The 22,648-nt window shown below is 39.4% G+C and overlaps 1 protein-coding gene across 1 annotated transcript in view; it reads right to left on the reverse strand.

Annotated features, from left to right (window-relative positions):
- UBR3 (ubiquitin protein ligase E3 component n-recognin 3) overlaps nucleotides 1-22,648 on the reverse strand; it is a 276,834-nt gene that overhangs the window by 27,023 nt on the left and 227,163 nt on the right. The window contains exons 31-32 of the mRNA XM_059727297.1: nucleotides 17,263-17,365; nucleotides 2,479-2,579 (exon numbers count right to left, since the gene is read on the reverse strand). Of these exons, the coding sequence (XP_059583280.1) occupies nucleotides 2,479-2,579; nucleotides 17,263-17,365 (204 nt within the window). The remainder of the gene's footprint in view (nucleotides 1-2,478; nucleotides 2,580-17,262; nucleotides 17,366-22,648) is intronic.

Below are 22,648 nucleotides of genomic sequence, written 5' to 3' on the forward strand. Positions count from 1 at the left end.
AATTTGTGGTGTTCTTTCTTTGTGATGGGTTCAGATCAATTTTCCTCTCACTGAATGAGAAGACTGAACAGTGTAATGGCATTTATTTTCCCTTAATCAATGAAGTATTGAAAAAGATACCAAGACAATCCAACAGATAATACGGCAGTTAATGCAATTCCCAGAGCTATATTTGAAGGGCACTAGATGAAGTGTGCATCCTCTATATAAAGCGCTAATGTTTTCCAAAAATACTATGTAGGTACAATTAGATCCCAAAAAGGATGAATAGATTAAATACCACAAGAATAAAGTAATTATAGTTTACCATGGGAACCATAATCAAAGGTACAAATAAATATTTTACAGGTTTTGAAATTGCCTATACTCCAAATGTAGACATTATGGCGTGGAATCCAGTACCAGCATAAACAGTTTCTCTCAAAAAATGAAAAGAAAAAGCCCTTCCATGTATGCTGTATTCTTAATTGCACCCAGCTTCTCTTTGTTCTTATGACTTGAAGGTAAGTGTCATTGGATTCCCCATCTTTTCTCCCATGAAATAGTTTTTACGAGCATTCTAGAGATTGGTATATAGGAAAGAACACAATTCACTCACTTTGCATTGGCACCTGTGTGCAACATGGCCACTATTTGCTCTGTAATCAAAAATCTGGAAGTAGTGTAGGAAGCAGCATGGTCAGATGTGGATGTTATTCCTCACTCTACCACTGACTTCAAGACAGTCACTTTACCTTTCAATACTTCTACTTTCCCATTAGTAAAAGTGCGATTAGGATACTTAAATTTGACAACTACACACACACACTGAAAAAGAGCTAAAATTATTACTATTGTATGTTGGACCAAGCTTCCTTCTACAAGTTTAGAGAGCAAGAATTATGAAAGGCTTTTCCTCCTTTTTGTCTATTCATCTTTTATTACAAAGTTTTACGAAACCCATTCTGATTTCTATCTTAGTGTGTTATAGACTTGAAAAAGTTTATATTCATCTTCTCCCTGCCACTTTGCCTTGATCTTCTCAGCTACCACATGTTCTGGCCAAAAGCAAGTGAAAAACGTGTGGATGATGTAACATTTTACAGAAATCTCTACTGGAAGCTTTGCTCTAAATTGAATGTTGTCTTTCCTAATATAAAAGTGCAATTGCATAAAAAGCTGCCCTACATTCTTAAATAAAATAACCACTGGAAGATTAAATCATTTGCACCTGTCTTTTTTCCTTCCTTGTAAAAAGAACAATTCTAGAGCTAATTTCTGCAATGAGTCTTCTATATTGCAGTTACCCCTTTAAGTCCTTCTATCAGAAGAACTTTCAGACTCTGATTATTAAAAATACGTTGACTATAATAAATGGATTATTTCTATGACAAGCTGTTTTTCATTCTTGATTCAGTGTTGACTCTCTTTGGATTACCAAAAATTAAAAACTAATGCATTGATAGTGCACTGAAATAAGATAACAAAATAAACAGAAAAACAATTACTAAATATACATAGCCCCCTACAAGGTCCCACTCCCGAGCTGAGAATTAGTGAAACACTCAATAACTAGGCATCTGCTCCCACTGAACGGCCGTATAAAGCTTTTATTACCCTTAATGAAAGTTAGGTGCATGCGTCAAGGGGACAATACACCTCTTACTTAGCTAACTGCAAACTAATGAAACACAACTCATATTAAATTACAGTGAACATTACTGTGGCCAGTAGTGCCTCAAAATTGTGTATATAATTGGTCAACAAGGAACATAACAATTCTGTTGTATTTTTAGCTTCTCTATTCATTGCCAGTGAGCTAACAGGAATATTTTATATAAAGTACTAGAGATAAATAAAAAAATCATGGATTCAAAAGCTCTGAATCACCTTATTCTGGAACAAGTATTGACTACTGACAAAATTAGCCATGCAAAACTGATGTTTATAAACAATAAGCATGTGTTTGCATGAGAAATACAATATCTTTAATTCTGATAATGACAACTTTAATTTATGGTAGTCTATATAATATTTGATTCAGTTATTCTACAGTCTGCCTCCATTACAGCAATTATCATCTTAGCATGCAACCTCCTAATATATGTGATTGCTGCAATTTGAACTCTTACATTCAAAATAAATTACTATGTTTTACCCTTAGGCACAAAGTTCAACTTGAAATATTGAGTTGCCCCCTTTACAGTGAAGAGATGAAGGTCATGTAAAGGACGCTTTTTCCACAGTACAAGAACTTAATAGTTTTTCCTCAGCCCTTGCATCTTTACTGTATTAGCTGACAGATAAGGTGAGAAGACAGGGGACACAGATAAGCCTGTCAAGCCACAACAAAAATTTCCGTTCAATGCCACCTAATGTAGATAAGGTAGAGTCATTTTAGAACCACAGCAGACAAGCTCTGTCTTTCTGTTTTAAAAGCCACCAGGAATGCATACTCACATATATAATCATCTAACTATATACATTTTTGTAACATACCTTTGTGCAATGGTTGTGGCATGGTTAAAATCTGGATAAGCAAAAGAGAAGAGACATCTCTGTAAAGTACTGGAACCTCTGGTAGTTCTTCAGTGCTCATCCTGAAAAATTATGAAAATAATCATGTTTGACACTAGAATCCATCTTTTATTTTTGTTTTACTTTATATTGTATTTTTAAACATTCTTTATTGAAATAGTCTGTTTGAGTGCAAGCTTTTAGAATTCTGCTAGCTGATGAATCTCTAATGAAGCTATGCTTTTAAGATAATTTAATATAAAAAACTATAACAAATCACATTAGTAGTATATAAGAAACTATAACAAATCACATTAGTAGTAAGTTGAAGCATTTAAAAACATTTATTATTGGTACAAAAAGTTTCTAAAAATAGTGGGAACAACTCAATAATCCATCGCCCTAAACACCTGGATTCAAAAACCTGCTGGACACTCAAAAAAAAAAATCATTATACCTTAAGATTCTGGCATCACAATTTATCTACTTCTTTTCCAAAAGGGTGGCATTTAGCATATAAACAATCATATACCAATACAACAGCACTGAAGCCAAAAACATCCATCTAAGAATTTATAAGAAAGATTCCCTTCATGTGCAACATGGAATTAAAAATTATTTTGCTACACGTAAAGTAAAATCATCTAGATTTCTGGTTAAAAACGGGTTGAATACAGCAACCTTTTATTAAAGGTTTTATGGAAAAAGCCAAGGGGATAGAATAAGAGAGAGAGCAATCACAGAAAGAGATATTATTTTTTTAAAATCAGATTAATTCAAAGATACTATGTTACATAGCAGTTATCTACTTCTATGTAAAATAGGTTAGCAGGTATTGGTGGCAGTTTTCTAGCTCGATATAAAATTTTATACTCCAACAATACTTACAGGTAGAGTATAGGCAACCTGAGATAGTAAGAGCACTTGGGTCAGTCACTGCAATCAAAATAGGAAGGAAATTCTTGTCACTGGCTGGGGTGAGTCTTCCAAGCAACAGGACACCCCCTCTCACAGGCTTGTGTGGGGGAAGACAAGAATGTATGTAGCAACGGCTAGGGCACCACTATAATCCTCATAGTGTCCACGTCCCCTACTGATGGCCTGCAGAATGCACGTGTGGAAGAGATTTCTTCTCATTCTCCTTCCCACATTGTGAGGCTGCACTAGCAGCACAGGTACTAGAAACCATCCCGTGCATTCCTACCATCACTGAACAGGATTACAAACAGCTGATTGGCTCATCTACTGAAGCAGTTGTGAGGAGCTGATTCTAGCTGTTGATGCTGGATAGCCATTCTGGTCTCCGTTCTAGGCACAAACTTTTCTAGTGTGCTAGATCTCTTCTGACACAGATTACCAAGGTATGTCAAATCTGGGCACTTGGCAGAACTGCCAAACATTTATAGGTTATTTCCCCTTCCCTCCCCCCCCGCATTTGTTATCCAATAGTTTGGCGCTAAAATTACGTTTGTCACAATTTTGGTCGATTTCAGTGTGGTTGGTGGATAAAATGATCTGATGAAAAGCCCAATAATGCAACAGGCTACTTAGCCAAAGGCCATGAGCATATTGAAAGGGTGCACAATGTGTAGCATCACTCAGATTGCCCCTGTGAAGGACTGGGAACACAAAAGGGACACTACCCTCAAAATGACCTAAGTCAGGGGCAGGCAAAGTCCGGCCCTCAGGCCAACAGTGGACTTCATTTCTCAGCAGCCCCTGCTCACATGGCTGGGACCAGGCTCCATGGAGCTGCACTGTGATAGCACAAGGCTGGGGTTGCCATGGAAACCGGCCCCAGCCATGGAGGCAGGAACTGCTGGGAAATGAAGCCTGGCTGCTGGCCGGATCTGCCATGTTACCCATCCCTGCTCTAAGTTCATAGAACCGAGGTCCACAAGTGCCCTGATGAAAACTGCACTAGAAGGGCTCTTCCAAATAAGTTGCTTTTTGTTGTCAATAGTTTTAAGTGCCATCCTTTTCATTTAATTATGCTCTGGTATGTTTTATTGTTTCCATGTTCATCCTCAGTGTTCTTTAATAAGACTGATACTTTCAGGTGTCAGAAATTCTTGAGAAAGGGATTTGAATTGAACCACCACTGAGTTGGCATATGTGGTTATCACAAAAGCACTTGCTAAGTACCTCAGTGCTCCTAAGGAAGGATTTAATGAAAGGAGTTTACATAAAGAATGTGTATTTGGGGCACATACTGTTTGTAATTTTAGGGTAGCAGCATAATGAATCTCATCTTAAACCGGTTACAAATCTACCTCACCAAAGCAAAATAAAATTAACAATAGGTAAAATTATCAAAAGGGTTCAAGTCAGGAGGTTAAAAGACTACCATGTTTGAAAATTAAATTTGTATTCTTTTAACTATTTTATCCCCCACTCTTTTTTCCAGAATTCTGGCTGATTTTTACAGGCCCACACACATATATCCCTTTCTTTTTTTAAAGCTAACAATAAGCATGTCGAGAACAACTATAGTTTTTATGCACAAACATACGTACTTACATTCCCACCCCCATATTATATTTGTGCGTGTGTGCGCGCATGCACATGTGCTCCTGTTTTTAACAAACTAAGCATACAATGAGCCCACCACGCATAAATATAATTTCTCAAAAGAAAGAGCACTCCTACATAGGCACTCAAGCTCCAGCTGAGTTTCAATGGGAATTATCTCTAAATTACTTTTTAATTCTGATCCTTAGACCTTAGTGTACTTAGGCACTTCTGATAATTTTACCCATGGTAACTTTTTTTTTGTCTGTGGTGCTTTTGTGTTTTAAAATGAATTTCATTATAATACTGTGCTAAATTTATGGCCGAGTGTCATGGAGACCCCCCAGGGGGGCGCACTTGATCAGGACCATGCAACCGTGTCTCATCTTTGCGAGTGCCCCCCGCAAAGCCGGACCAGGCATAGCCTCTAGAACAGAAGGGTAGCCCTGGCTCCTTACCATTCTGAGACCCAGACCTGTCGGTCCCTTACCCTCCCTGGGGTCTTGTAGCCCCGACTCAAGAAACAAGCATACAGTTCTGCTCCTGAGAGCAGGGGGAGAACAAGTGCAACCCAAAGTTATAAGTAGAAAAAGAGACAGCTCCACTTCAGTGAAGGCATTTACTGGACAAAAGCCAGCCAGCCAGAGGTTCTCTGGCCCCCACTACAGAGTTAAGCAGTTCCTCTGTCCCCACCCCAGCCCACACAGGCCAGAACTCTCTCCTCTTTTCTTTCCAGTCTGCCCAGCCCCTGAGCCTGAAAAGTCCATCTGTCTGTCCCTCTCTCTGGTCCCTGCTCTCAAACTGAAACCCTCCTTGTTTCATACTTTCCTCTCCATTTACTTCAGCTTCCCTCCAGCCTCCTAGGAATCAGCTAGCTCACCTTTGCTTGTATGTCAACAAAGCTATTCAAGTCTTTGTTGATGCCAGAGGTCTATTTTGTCTTGTTCCTTCACTATTTCTTAACCCATTCCTTCCCCATATACTAGCTTTTCCCCATATACTGGCTTTACGGGGAAACTGAGGCATGCAACATTAGAACAATATGACTTCATTTAAAACAGAACTATCACAATAAAACCCACAGCTCAAACTCAGTCCTTTTAACTACTTCTTAGACATAGCAAAGAACTCCAGAGGTTTAAGTTCTTAAAAAAAGGTTTCCAATGTGGGAGAAGGAAAGAGCAAAAGAAAAGAGTTTTAACTCTAGTTGGCCACATTTTACATTGTAAGCAACATCAGTTAAAGCCATTTCATAGCAACAGACAGATCCAATACCAATTCCAGCACTATAAATCAGAAGGTGATGACTGGAATCATCACAAAAAAGTATGGAAGATGCACCTTTCAGTGTGGACACAAGTGAACTCTTTGCCTAGTTTATTTATTCCATATGAGTTGAAGTAAAACTACATTGAATGACAAAGCTTTGAGATAAGCTGCCTCACTTTACATCAAGCACTGCAGCACATTAAGTGCTTAAAAACTGCTCTGTCATTCGTTAAGAGCCTAAGCAACTTCTTCATTATGACACTGAAAAGACATGAAAAGAAAGCTAATGTAATTTCTGATGGTGCTGAAGCAAGTTAGTGTAAAATGAATCAAATGTGCCACATTTGCATACTGCATCCATTAAAAACACATTCTTTGCTATATAATACAAAGAAATAACTTCTGATACTGCCATAAATGTAAAATGTATTACTCTATTCCCATTATGGGGCAGACCCCTTCTCCAGTCCAAGATAATCAGGCTGCATCTCTGAGCAAACACCAGATTTGTCTGTCAGCTGATACCTTAGTCAGCCCACTTTTATATTCAGTTCCCTGTTTTACGATGGAGGCTAGCTGACCTGCCCAGGATATAATCTGCAATATTAGCATTTCTATTTGGGTTTCTTCTCTCCCTCCTTTGGGTGAAAGGTTTTTTTTATAAAGTACAGTTGTCAAATTATTTATTGAACAGTATTGGAATCCACCTGATCATTTTCTTACTAAGAAGAATATGGAGTAAAATCCCTAGCATCTTTAACTTTAAAGGATAGGCACCGGTTCTAAAGCAGTGTGAGAGCACTTCAGAATACTTTTGTGTACTCTTTTAGAATTTGGGAATGAGGAAAGTGGAGAAGCCTGGAGATCAAGAGGGTATCCTTATTTCCATTACCTCCTTTATCTATACTGAAGGTGGCTGAAACCAAGTATCTGAGGACTGAGATATTCTGTCCCTCCTCCTATTTCTAGACGAAGGAAGGATTGGTTGCAATTAAAGACTTTCTGGCCTGGTAGAAGGAACTGGACCCATGCCCTACTTTAGGCTTCCTCTGCTGTTCCAGGCAGAGCTCTTACAACTGGAATAGGAAGTGTCTCTTTTCTGACACCTTTGTTAGGAGTAGGAATGAAAGGACCATCAGCTCATGAGAACTCACAGTCCTTCATACACTTTGCTGGAATAGGGAGTGAACATTTTGACTTGTTCCAGCTGTTGCCTACCTCTGTCCTATATAAAGATTTTCAATTAAGAAGGTTCCACCTGACAATATTAGATACAGAGAATTTGCTCAGATTGCCAATTAAGACTGCCAATCAGCACTTTATTGACATAGCTCTTTCTGTAAAGCTAAAAATTTAGAACTCGGTATGTTCTGGGGCTTGCCAACCAACCAGTGGGAGTATCCTGCTCCTTGGAAATTATTACTTCTGCAGAGAAGGAAGAAAGAGGGATGGCAAATTCTTTTTTTGAGTTTTGATTGGAAGGAACCTGCCCTTGGGCATTCTCCAATTACATCTCCCACCCTGTTGGATCTCTGATTTGAGTTCTCATGACCCACAACCAAATGTTCCTCTTCTCTGGTGGAGGAACTAGGGCTCAAAGAAGGAGATCTGGAACTCTGTGGGCATTCCTGGTTCTTGTGGGATTTTGTCATTTTCCTTTGCCTTTTGAGGGAGAGGTCATGGAAAGGGGAACAGTCCCTCTTTTTTATTCTGTGCTCTCTTTTGGTCTGAGCCCACAGAAATACTATGGGATGAGCAATTCTGAATACCAGTTCACTGCCTCCTCCCAAAGTAGGCCCCAAGAAGAGGTGAAAGGAAACATCCCTAATAGAATCCTTGCCAAGTCATTCAATTTATTATATTATTTAAGAATCTTGGATGGAACGACAGAGCAATTAGCTTTAAAACTGGGTTAGGCAGGGTGTTTTCACTGGGAACTTTTGGACTTTCCTTGAAGAAACCACAAATGGTGATTACAAGCAGTCTAAACTACTAATTCCTTTTCTTGTCAGAACAAGTGTTTATGGGCTGGAAAGCAAGTATAGAAATGCTGTACTCTCCCTTTCTGTGGCATCTGAGTGAGCTTTAAGCTCAAAGTACGTCCCAATCTCTGGTTTACTTTGTTTGACTTGTTATGTCACAAAGGAAGGAAAAGGAACCAAACAGAGAGAAGCAAATCTTTCCCCAACTGCAAATGGTCTTATTCAAAACTCTAAACTTCAAAACTCTAACAATGTTAATCTTCAAAGGACACTGAGGGGTGGGAATAGGAGGTGTGTGGAAGAAGACGGATGGTGGTGGGAGGTGGAGTGGAAACAAAATGGAAAATGTTATTTGCTGCTTCTCCTAACTTTATTGGATTATGTATGGTAGAATTCTGAAACAAAGCCATATTTGCATTGTCAGGCCAAATATCTGATGCAGGAGAAGAAGGATGGGGCCCATCACAGAGACTTTACAAACACAACCTAAACTGCTACTTGTACTTACAGGAAGAGAAGTATAAGCCATAGGTCACAACCTGCAGTAGAGGTCAGGGTTCAGAAACAATTTACATCTTGGGGAATTATGCAATTATGCACCCATGTAATTTTCTGTATAAAACATATGCTCACATAATTGCATAATATTGCATAATTTGCCTTACTTCAGTCCCATTCATTTTGGCTTGTTGGAGGCCTGAAATTTACTAATTTATAACATAAGAACAGTAAAAGCCAGCTACGCGAGTCAGGGCTCGATTCACAGTAGAAGCATGGCGCTTTCAAATGACGTATCACGGGGAGTCCCACGTGGAGGCACCGAGCACAGTGGCACATGACTGGACAGCTGGTGAGTGGGGAGGGGAGCTCCTGCCTGCAGGAAGGAGAGGTGGGTGTAGGCTCCCCTGCCACATGCCTCCCGCCCCTGTGCCCATGGTGCACAGCCCCCACTGCCAGCAGCAGCAGCAGCGGCAGCAGCAGCAGGCTCTCAGGGTGCTCATGGCCACAGAAGGCAGAGCCCCCCAGTGGTGCGCAGCTCTAGCCGAGTCCTGGGGGTTGCATGTGGAGGTACGAAGCCGGCCTGGCCAGGCCCACCCCACTGGTACACGCCTTAGAGCCAAACCGGGCTGGCTCCATGCTAGCACAAAGGGTTTGTGGCACTGCAGGTGGGAGCAATGTGTCATCAGGCTGGGCTGGTTCTGTGCCTCCATATGGAGCTTCCAGCACTCCAGCACAGAGCCACGTGGGGAGGCATGGAGCTGGCCAAGCCCAGCCCTGTGCAGCTCCCACCTGAAGTGCCGTGAGCCCCATGTACTGGCATGGAGCCAACCCACTCTGGCTTGAAGGCATCCACCAGCAGGCTGGGCTGGGCTAGGCCACTGTGGGGGGGGCTCTGCCTGTCATGAGCACTGACTGCTGCTGCCACCGGCAGGGGTTGTGTGTGTGTGTGGGGGGGGAGGTTGCATGTGGCAAGGGGCCCACACCCACCCACAAATCCCACGCCCATCCATACAAACCCCATACACTCCCATGCTAGCACCCTGCCAGCACAAACACCACAACCCCCCATTCCGGTCCCCAAGATGCACACTCACACACACCAGTTCACAACCACTGTCACAAATCCCACAAACACACCTTCGACAAACCCTCCTACAAATCCCCTCCACACACGCACTATACTCCCCCCTCCCCCTGCCAGAGTAAGACTTCATTTTTGAGCTATTATGCAATCACCTCTATATACACAATGCAAACACACATAAATCAGGACAAAAATATTTTTTTTTAATAAAATTAAAATATGTTATAGTAGATGTTTGATTTTTAGTATATGATTTGGTTGTTACATAAATGCTGTAATGAACAGCTGATGCACAGTGCAGCAACTTACTGTACAACCTTGTCCTTTCCCAATCACAGGCATTTTGTTTCAGAAGACAAACTGAAAGAGCTGGTCTTCCTTTATTTCAACCTTGGAACTTAAAACGACTTTAAAGTTAACAAATACATTTTTGTTTTAGTATTACTGATGCTTTATTTTATTATTATTTGACTTATTTTGTTGGTATTGTGACAGGTACTATACTGTACTGTGTGAAGAACCCAATATCACTGAGGAATAATTTTGTTACAGTGCACGCAAGGACTCTTAGCACTCCTTTGTTTAATTGATTTTGTTTTGAACTTTGAAAAAAAAAATGAGCATCTAATTTACTGAAAAAGAAAAAAAATAATTTTGCTGAAAATTAGAAAACCTAATATCAGTATAACAAGTCCTAACAGTTTTATTTAGTTTTAAAAATCCCACCTGCTGGGACACATTTTTATTTTTTGTTCATAGAATAGTAAAGGACTAAAGATTCTGTGATATAATATGTTATATAGTTATATAAATACAAAGTACCTGCATATATTTCTAAAGACGGTTCAAATAGTGTTTTATTGAATTTGTAAAAAAATGGAAGTAATTGACTTTGCATAATTTTGAATTTTTCTGTGCATAGTTTTGAATGGACGGGAGGCGCTAAGGTACTATCCCCCTGGCTCCATTCCAGTGCCCAGAGTTCTCCCTGCTTGTCCATCCATTGTTACGCTACTGTTATTTGAAAACCTAATGTGAGCCTAATATCATAGCTGCCCAATTAAGACTGCACGGTCTCAGAAGAGGACCTGACCATCCCTTTATTTCATGTAGCTGCTCTGAAACAAAAAAAGAACCTCAAAAATGATTTGGAGTGCACATTCAGTTAAGAATGCTTTACCCTGCACAATCCATTTACTGCTTGGGTGCTCTTACCTCAAAGGGTAACAACTTCTTTCTATGGACAGTTTCACCCAGAGTGGACATACATCAGTGACTCTCCATGCTCAATATTAGCATTCTTTTCAAAAAACATTTTATCGGTCAACATAGCAATCAGAGAAAATTTGGCCCACATGGGGAACTCAGTTTAAAACTATCACAGGGTATGAACGTATAAACAATTTAGCACAGACTGTACCATGCATTAACTGCTCCACAGTAACTGCCTGTATGCATGCTCTTATTTTGCAGTAAGCTAACCCTCCTGTAACTTCTCTTTCTCTAATGGAGAGCTAAGCTGTTCTAGTTTAGCTTCTACTGGAGGATAACCTCATATACAATATGACATATGGTAAAGACCCAGCACCTTTTACTCTGTGGTAAATCACAAATATTCCTATACACTCAGATTTGTAATGGTTGAAGCACAAGGTGTTTAAAAATGAAGACCAAACACTCCGCAATATGCCACGGGCTCAAAAGAGCACCACCGCTGCAAAAAACCCAACAACCTAATTCATCACAATATAATAAATACTACCCTCACAGTCTATTTCCAGAAGCTCCATAGCTAATTAGACCTAGCTTTGCTGGCTTACAAAATAATTCACGTTATTTTAAGTTGTTCTGAGTATAAAATCTTTTTGCTCATTATTTCAGGTACATTTACTTATATTTCTCATGGGAGTGACAAATGTGATACTGTAATAATATTTTTCTAGCAAGATGTATATACATGTATAAAACATTATCCAATGATCTGTGTACTGTACAAGAGCTAAAACCAAGATAACCAAGGGTATCAAAAATGTTAATTTTCTCCCATCTCCCCTTCTCAATAACCCACTTCCCTATCCATTACTATCCTCAATCAAATTCCTCCATCCTATAAGGTTCAGTAAAAGCACATGAACATTGCTGTGTGTATCCTGAACATCAGAAAATTTGGAATCTGTAAGAAAGAAAGTTTAAGTCACCAGTTTCTGTCAAAAAATGCTCCAATGCCATTTTGCTTCTAAATCAAGGAAAGGATCATTTGCACAACCCCTGGAACGAGCTATGCTACAAGAAGAGAAGCTGTCTCTTGGATACCTGGGACTCTTATAGAAGCAGATCTTGGCGCAGACTGTGGCTGCTGTGTAATTTTTTAAACAAAGGAATAGCTTTGGATTTAATTTTCTCATACCCTTGACACAAAATTTCCAGCCCTGCATACAAATTAGTAGAGATAGAGGAAAACTCACCAAAACACGTAAGCTCTAAAGCAAAGAAGTTTTCATTCTTCTAAATATTGATTTAAATAAAATGATTATAATTATAGAAAAGCACAAACATATTGCAATGACACTTGTATTCTATAATTTTCAAAGCTGAAAAGAAAAAAAGCTTTTCCTTTCAAGTAAATAATTATGCAACTAACTCACCTTCCAAGATTGTTTTCAATTTAAAAAGTAACTGTAACAGAATAAATTCAGTGTAGGTGGGATGTATTTTTAAAATACTCTAAAGCAACAGTTCTCAACCTTTTTAGGCACCAAGGCACCCTTCCATCATTTTTCTGAATTTCATGGCACTCCAGTTGAAAATTACTGAGCTAGTATCTAAATTCCAAAAAGATATAGAGGGAGTCATAAAGTTGTGAATTACTGTAGGGGCAGGATAGTAGGGGCAGGACCTTTCACCCTGCCATGCATGCCCTGCTCTTTTCATTATCTGCTCCCACTTGAACCTTGGTCTGTACCTCAGGGAATAAGCAAAGCCCCTACTGCTGAGGCTGCTCCTGCAAAATCTCATATACCAGAGACTGTCCCTGAAGCCTCTTCCATTGCCTCTAGGAACTTGGGAGGAGTGGAGAAGATGAGTCAGGCTGTAAAGTCCAACTCTATCCATGCATCTGCCTGCCTACATGCTTGCAGCAGTGGGCTGTTGGGGGGCTGGGAGGCACCAGCACAAAGGCAACTTGATGAGAGTGGGAGAAGGCAGCACCAGTGACCACAGGTGCTGCTGGAGTACCTGGGGCAGGCACTGGATGGGGAAAGCATTGACCTTCTCACACAGGGATGGGGTAGTATAGCACCCCTAATGAGATCTCACAGCACCCCAGGGTGCCATGGCATCCCAGTTGCCATGGGTGACTGGTGCCTCCTGAGACTGGGGGGGCACAGCTTGTGGGCGGACCACAGCCAATCTTGGGGCGGGCACATGCTCCCCCTACCAGTCGCCTATGGCCACTGCTTTAATTTCTTGGACAAAGAATGCTCTTGATACAAAATTAGTCTTGATAGTCATGGTTTCTGTGTGAATGTTAGAAAGTACACAGTGAATAAATTAATGATACCCAGTTAAAAGTTATTTAGGTGTCGCAACTGTTATTATGTTGTTTGGAATTGCAGTAAGTAAATCAGGTCATAGAAGTCTTTTTCTTTTATTGACGGACACTCTCTGCTGGGAGAATCCTGAGCTGGCAGGATAATGATTTAGATTACTAAAATGCTTGATTAGACTTAAAATGACGGGGTATAATCCATTTCCTAAACCTTCGGTGGTACTTCAACCTTCTGCAAGTTACTTGTACAATTACATTACATCATCTGATTCCTGAGTTCTCACAACTGTACTGAGAAAAAATAAACCCGTTGGGATATTTCAAAAGGTGCTGTAAGTTGTTGACATGTACCATGAGAGCTACATGCTAAACCTATTCCTTCACTTCAAGATTTTATTTCTTCAAATTCCTAAAATGTAATTCTAGCAGCCCACTCTCCAAACTAATGTAAAAGTACTGTCCATAAATAAAGGACTATCCTCTTCAATCCTTTTTTCAACAGCCCTAAAGAAACTGCACAGTATGTTTGGAAGGTTAATGAATCTGGGCTCTGGCAGAAAAGGCAGGTAATGCACGCCCAAACAGAAGGGCGCTCATAAAGGATGTCCAGGTAACCGATCCTACTAATTTTTACTGATAGCATGCTAGCTTCAGGGCCTCTGCTGATCTCAGCTCTGACAGTATGTTATGGTGACAGTCACCCTATCAGGTAACTATTTCCCAAACCATTCAAGGCTAACCCAATACCTTTAATTCTACCCAGACATCTACTGGAAGCCACTGTGGAAAATGGCTGTTGACCTAACACTTAGAAAATCTGAAACTATCTACACGAATTACTTTAATAAATATTTAGAAAACTAAAAAGCACAAGTTTGAAAAGTAACAAGCTTATTAAAATATTGGTTTTATTGATACACAGCTTCCTAGAGCACGTCTACACATGTAATTATGGTGCCTGAATAAACTTGGAGCTTACTGTTCCAGAGTTAATTGCTCCCAGGCACACTGCTTGAACATGCGCTCAGGAGTAATTAACTCCAAAGCAATAAGATGCACTGTTTATTTGTGGGGACCAGTCCCAGTCTGGCAGGCTGGCCCACAGGGCCTCCTACCAGCTAGGGCTCCTCTGATCCAGCTCTATGTGTTGCAGACTTGCTGCCTGGGGCAAGAGGGAGCTTCAGCATGGGGCTAGCCAGCAAGCAGTCCCTGCACTGAAGCACTCTTGTGCCCCAGCCAACCAGGCAGCATCTATATGTGTGCTACTAGGGAGTTTTTTTACACTTCACAGAAAGATAGTACTTGTTTTTACAAATTAGTTTGCTCCAACCTAATAGGGGCACACATGTAGATGCCAGGACAATTACTGTGTAGCTAATTAGTCTACTGCACAGTGTCATATTGAATGAAATAGTTTGAATGTTTGTAAAGGTTGCCCATTAGCCAGTTTCAGGAAGAAGATAAGATTTATCTCCTTATCTAGTTCATTGTTTTGGGGACTACGTGCAAAAGGTCCTGACTTCGCTTAAAGTCTTAATTTAAATTTCATCTTTTAGAAATCTTTTACAAAGAGAGCAAATATCCTGAATTCCAAGAGATCAAACCCTGAGGCCTTTTAACCAGGTTGGTAAGAAAAGGGCATTTGCAGTGATATGGAAGTTTCCCAAAGGTAATTTAAAATGCTCAACAAAGGTAAAAGAATCTGTTGAGTAAGATCCGAGCCCAAATTTGGGAGCAACCATATATTGAGTAGGAGGAGCCCGCTGACGGCAACTCGCTCAATAAAAACGGTAACTTGCTGTCCCAATTTGGAGGTGACTATACTTGTAGAACAACGAAGGAAAAATCACAAGTATAGCCCGGTTCAGACTGATCACCTGAAACTACCCTCTCCGTGAACACGAATCTCTTAGTTCACGCTGAAGCCGCGGAGCACCTGAAAGGGACTGAAGGAAGGGGACTTAGTCCTATCACTGCTGAGGCCAGCCTATTGAATTGTATTGCTGAGCCCATTTCATTGAACCGTACTACTGAGGCCAACCCATTAAATCGTACTACTGAGGAATGAAACCATATTTTGGTATTTGGCTTCTTGGAATTCTAGGATTGTAAGTATATTATGAAAATAATAGTATTGATTCAAATTTAACTTTTAGTTGTAATTGTAGTTGTTTTTGTAACACTAATTCTTATAGTATTGTTTGGGAAGGAAGTGCATTCGGAGCATTGTTTCTGATAGATGTAATTATTGTGTTTTTAATGTTTGTGGTGTTTCTTAAAGCTAAGCAGTGTTATATACGTAGCAAAGAGTTTTAAAATAAAATTGTGTTGTATAAATTAAGTGTGTAATCATTGTGAAATCGTGCAATCAGTTAACTACTCCCCCAGCCAGTGCATCAAAATGAATCAGTAAATTGTGTGGGATTTTCTCTATTCCATAACCCACTAGAGACACACAGTAAATGTCTCTTGTAGATGCGGCTCTAGTGTATACTCTATTTATATGTATCCAAATATATAGTATCTAAGTATAGACCACAGTTCCCCAGTCAGCAAGTGTTCTACTTTCTATCCATTCACGCTTGTTTGCTACATCACAAAGATGTAGATTCTCAACCTGCTTCAAAAGCTGAAAAAGAACAATCTGCGTAGCCATTCATACTTCTTCTCTTAACACTTCTGAGCAGACATGACTCATTGTTCACTTTAACCATAAATATTTCATGATAATGCACAAGCAGTTCCCACATTGCCTTTTCCACAGGGTCAACTAATATCTGCTCCACAAAATCAGTAAAAAAGGTCCATGCATGAAGAAAACCTTGAAATGGTAACTTAGGGTGGCACCACACATTCAGCTTAACACTAATTAAGGCAGTTAAAATGCAAGCTGAAGGTCCAAGCAATTTTACATGTGTTAAGTGCCCTCCAAGGCCTTGCAAAGTTGTTCCCTTTCAGGCAAGGGTTATCTCTTAACACTTGCTAATTTTAATAGGTCACTTGCTTTCCAACAATTTTCAACTGTTGCAAGTGAATGTGTGGCAAGGCCCTTACAAGTGTTCTTCATAAAGACCATGTGGAAATAATTCAAAATAGCAGTCACATAGTGGCAAACAACTATTATAAGGCCACAGCCCAAAAGCAAAGGCAGAAAATGCCAAACCAGAAGGAGGTCTGAACATTTTAATGATTTCCTCCCTTAAATACCAGATCATAACTGTCCCTGCCATAGACATCAAAAATCAATTTGAAGGCACATCAGCCTTTTATGCACAAGTCCACCAGGCATGGAGGATGAAGAAAAGCAGAAAGATGAGTAATTACAAAAAGAGAAAAGTTTATATGTAGGTGTTTATGAAGGTTAATATTAATAATGCAATAGCTATTTCAATACACTATTTTAATTGTTATAAAATCCAATATGTCAATAAGTTACTTAAACTAACACTTTTTCGTTAATAGCTCCTTTACATGTCTGTAACATTCTTACAATGTGCATTTATTTATTAACTCTCATATACTATTTCTAAACAGATATTTAATACAGGATTTTGTCCCTGGCCACTAGCAATCTGAGTTACATAGCCTAAAGGGGCAGAAACTTGCCAACCCTCTTAACTCCTCTAAACATTGAGCTTACTAGGTTTAAGAGTGTTACTTCACACAAGAAATTCTCAATTTTTATGGAAAACAGTTAAAAATTCATCTCTGCAAGTAAATATGTTAAGTTTGCTGGACATAAATCTACATGTCTTGCTTGCTATGGAATTCAGATTGCTAAATGAAGATTTATAGTTATAACACCTATGTGAAGAGGAAGAACTATTTTGTACACAGAACTATATTGCTTTTTGGTACTTTGAAATACTTACTGTGAATTCCTGTCAGGAAGCTGTGTTAACTTTCTCCATGGATTGTATGCAGAGTCAATACTGTAGAGCCTCATATGCATAGCCAACACATGAAAAAGCTGATCTGAATTAGTGAGGAAAAAAGACTGTTTAGTGGACACTTGTCAAATATTAGTTTGATATTCACTTACTTTCCAACCATCTGTAAAACCTGATACATCTTCTAAATAATGTCAACTAAGATTTCAAGTCATGTTTAAAAACTTTTCCTCATAACTATATTTGATTTTTTGGCTGCCAAAAAAGGCTCTTAAAAGCCACAACTGGTTGGCTCTACTGTTAAATATAGTTTGGGCTTTAATAAGGGTATTTTGAATATCTTCCTTTTTGTTCTGTAAATGCTTCATTTTTAAGCCGAGCATTAATGTTCAAAAATCCAACATTAATAGTTAGATCTTGCACAGATCATCCATAGATTTTAAAAACATTTTACAAGTTAAGTATCATTAGCACCATTTATAAATGAGGAAAAGAGGCACAGAAGCATGAAGTGACTTGTTTCAAGTCAGCAGGCCAGTGTCAGAGCTGGGAACAGAATCCTCATCTCTTAAGTGCCAGTACAATGCCCTAATTCAGTGTTTCTCAACCTATGGGTTGTGACCCAAAAGTGGGTCACAAGAATATATGAAAGGGTCGTGAACAAACTTTAAAAATAGATCAACAAACTTTAAAAATGGGTTCTCCTTTAAAGGAGAAAAACATCAGAAACCGTGGCTTTTCCCTCGGAGTCTGGCCAGAGTACCAGCCTGCAAGAAGCTACTTGGGGCCTCCCATGCTCCACATATACTCCCTTGCCCCACTCACCCTCCCCCGGCCCCACACACTGGGGGGCTGAGGCCTGGGGGTAGTGGTTTGGCAGTGAGTGGCACTGGGTTGGGACTGGCCATCAGTGTTTACAAATGGGTCCTGGTCCAAAAAAGGTTAGGAACCACTGCCCTAATTCAACCTCCTCAATTAACATAATAGCTTCCCTTTGACAGAGGGTCTGCATATGACCCTCTAAACTCTCATATTTAGGTGGGGGCAAGGCAGAGGAGGAATTAGAGGAAGTCGCAGGCAAAGAGCAGTGCAGGAAATCCAAGACTCATTAAGGAGCTGAGTTCTGAAGCCATTTCCAAGCAAACTGGGACACAGAGGAGCATTGTGGACAGGAAAGGGTGGGGCTGTATTTTATGAATGAGGCAGTGAATATTATATGTACAAATGTGAGAGTGGGTAAATTTCACCCTAACAAAGTAGCAGAATTTGGAGAAAAGCAGTGTTTAAAATCCCACACAATTTCTACCAGACCTCAGTTACATAAGGAAGGTGAAATACTAGGTGTGTGTACTTAGCCAACAAGTAATTTTAATCAGATTAATTGCTTCACATACTGAGGGCACACTTGGGAAAATTATCTTCCACTGAAGGTAATGGCAAAACTCAAATGGGAGACAGATGAAGCCCTTCACTCTTACTGTGACACCATCAGCTGAATAAAGGAACACATTAGCCCTTTTATGTTACAAGTAACATGAATTTGTTCTAGAAATAGATGGATATACTTGTGACAAAAAGCTTTCACTCACTTCTCTCTCATATCTGACATGCTGAGTTCTCATGCTCTGAGTATTAGGTTTGAAATTCCTAAAGTTACTGGAGTCCAAAGTTCAGAACCTGGCAGGGATAACTCAGCCCTTCACTTTTCAGAGTGACTTTTAAGGTTCCATACAGTTCATTATGTAGTCAACTTGGGATGAGACATTAAAACCAGAATTTCTGCCTACATTAACAAGAACAATGAAGATAACATATTTTTCATAATAGCAGGATTTTACCCAGGCATCTTTGATGTAATTTGTTCTATGTACAGCTCCATTACAAAGGTAACTGCATTTCAATGTTATCAGAAGTATATAGTTTTCAAAATATTTTGTGATCCTTCTGAAGAGAAGATACTAATATTTTATTCATTCAAATTATTACAGGATCATACCTAGGTGCACTTATACTTAACTGGCCAGTAGAAATGAATAGATTCATGAATTTCAAATAATTAATTGACTTGGACTATATCTGTTCTGTTGATATTTCTTTTCTCTTATCCAAACCAGTTTGGCAGACTCAATAAATACAGACATCTTCAGAATGGTCACATCTCTTGCTTTCTTTTTCAATAGTTCATGTACATTCTAGTGGTTTGATTGCATAAGAGATACCTCAGATAAATAAAGGGACACATTTTCCAAGGACCCCTGAAGCCCATTCATCTTCTCCATCTTCTCTGCATCTAGTTATTGTACAGTTACATTTATACAAAATGTATACAATATTATACTATAATGTTTTGATACTATGAAAATCTTTTTTTTCATTAAATTTGCTTTCCTCTTTCCTTGTCTCTGCACTGGAACTTGTGGTCTTTTCCTTTGCCTTTTTCAGTATGGAATTAGGGATTTCCATGTCTAATATTTTTGTAATCTTAAATAATTGGTCCTTTTTATTTTCACTCTTTATTTCCCTTCATTTTTTTTTTTATCTGTGGTGTTTTGCTCTTCCCATTTTCTCTATTCATTCCCCCTTCCTTGCCTCATGTTCATTAAGCTTCTCTCCTTTCTTCTCACTCAATAACCCCGCTATCCACTCATTCAACCCTCAAACACACCTATAAGCACTCATATTTAAATAAAAATAGTAGCTATTAATTTATTTTCCACAAATAGAGGTACTTAGTAGCCAAAAAAGTCTCGTGATGAAACCAGCTGACTGCCAGAGCCTGAGGGCTGTAATTAACTCCTGGGGTTCGTATAATAATTGGAGACGTAGATGACACTGAAATTGATTGCTGTCACCTGCTTTGTGAATAAAAACAGTCAATGGGGACAAAATAAGTCCTCATTTCCCCTGGCAAGAGATTCTGACAAAAATCCTGTTTTATGAAAGACTTTCCAAAGCCCTGAAAATGTACCAAACTTTCACAAAATGATATTCTTTCAATTCTTTTACTTTGGTGGGATTCAATTAGGTATCAGTTTCATCTGTTTTCCTCCCTATTTTAACTAAACTGCTCTTTGATTCAAAGAGAAAGAAGCAACCAGGCAGAAATGTGTTCAGAGTAATGAATAACCCTTTGTTTCTATGGTGGCTATTTTCTAATCCTTATAGTTTTAACACTAAATAAACCTGGCAAGTATCAAATTCTAGTACTAAAGAGTTTATTATTTGTAAGTTCTGGCTTTAAGACATTTGCAGAATGAGAATCAGTTGTAATATAGCATTAATTCAAATACTAAAAATGTTGTTTACCAATAGTATATAAAAATCACAAGAACATCACATTTATATGGGTGTGTGCATGTGATGGAGCTAGGGGATAGAATTCTTACCACCTTATCAAAAAAATGCTTCAGTACTGTATAACAACAGTGCAAGATACTTTCTGATACAAGAAAAAAAAGCTATGGCTTCGATGGATACATCTAGATAAAGCACTGGGGGTTTTTTGTTTTATTTTTTACAGTTTTTAAATCTTAAAATTATTCTCCGCTCAAAGGAACAGAAGTGTAATATTTATCTCCTAAGAGTTAGAGTAACCAAAGAATAACATTGCCCCCTAATGGGAACACTGTAGCAGAGAGACAATTTGAATACTTTTTTTTGCCTTAATACCCACCAGAATTAAGTAAAATGAAGTTCCAAAATATCCACTGTTTTCTAATCTCTCTGAGGTGCCTGCTTTTGCTAGGAAAGTGCATGATTAATGACTGACCAGAGGAAAACAGAATGCACTATTTTTTCACAAAAATCAGCTACTAGTTTACACACTAACATTAATGCTAGCAAAAATTTCTGCTATTCCAAAAAGTTCTTTGTCTGTGTGATGCATTAGGGCTAGGGACAAAAGTTACACATAAACCAGTTTAAGTGATCTGAAACTGGTTTAAACCTGTAACAGAATAGAAGTTCAATACACATGGCTGACACGTGGTTTAAGATAAATCTGACTGAATGTAGTATCAGACTTAACTGATTTAGTTTAAACCAGTTTATGAAACTTCTGTCCCAGACCCCTTCCTGGTTCAAATTAAATCAGAGTCCCCCAGCATCCCAGCATTTTTCAGCCCTGGGGTGGGCTGTCTGCTCCACAGAGCAGGGGTAGGCCTGCCCCTGCCCCTGAGTTTCCTAGTGGGAGTAGTGAGGGCTGGCTCACTGGCCAGTTTACTGGCTTCGCTGGCTGGCTCACTGCTCCCCCCACCCCAGGCAAACCCTGGCTGGGGTATGGGGGCACAGAGGGGAGTTAAACACCCCTTCCCCCAAATACAGAGCTGCCCTGCCCTGCTTGCTGTGTGTGCTGCCTGTGACTGTGGATTACAGATCCCAAAGGCACCTGGAAGCAGGAAGATGAAGTAATGAGCAACCATGCAGAGTCCTGCTGCTATGATTATAGACTACAAATCTCAGAGACCTCATGGGAAACAGGAAGAGGAAGCAAACATACAGCCCATACTAGCTACATGCCAGAGAGCCATGCTCTTGCACCCCCCAGCTTCTGGTTTGAGCCACTGCAGGCATGTGGCTGTATTTCCTGATTAAAAGGAACATCTGTTCATTTGTTTATTGGTTCAATCTTTGCAGCTTAGACTAACCTAGAAAGACTGAATCAATTCAGCCTTGGGCTTTTTAACTGTCTGTACTTACCCTATAAACCAGTGACTGACTATGTACACAAACTTATTTTCTTTACTGTGTAGTCATCTGTATGGTTGCACCACACTGAAGTGTAGTAGAGGGAGGCCTATAAAAATAGTAACAAGTGTTATCTTCATTTCTGACAGAATTTTTTAAAACTTAAAATCTGGTCTCTTCTTGTAAAGAAGAAACACTGTCCAAAGCACCAAAGAATCGCACAATATAAACTATGGCCTCTCTCCAGCACCATGCAGATGACAACCATCATATAACAGGAATTGCAGATACCACTACAGCCAACAGCATATCTTATTAGCCTCTCCCTCTCAAGAAAAATCCAATGTCATCATTTGGTGATGTGAGCAGGGGTGGGGCATGGACCAAAGTCTCCAAATAGTAGTAGGATAGTACTGGGACCTTACTCCTACTGTGATAAAGCTTGTATATTTTGAAAATTACAGCAGTGATAAAAAAAGAGGTCTATAAATTAATGAATAGTGTGAGAGAACATAAACTGGAGCCTCCTATATTTCCTCTCATAGTAGAGGTGAAATCTGAGTTGAAAAAAATGTAAATAAATATAATATATTTGAAATAGCTTATATTTTTAGACACACAATACACTTAAGCTGTGGAGCTCACTGCTAAAACTCATTCTAAGTCCAAAAACTTGGCAGAA

Source organism: Alligator mississippiensis, chromosome 4 (genome assembly GCF_030867095.1).
Source record: "Alligator mississippiensis isolate rAllMis1 chromosome 4, rAllMis1, whole genome shotgun sequence".
NCBI lineage: Eukaryota > Metazoa > Chordata > Crocodylia > Alligatoridae > Alligator > Alligator mississippiensis.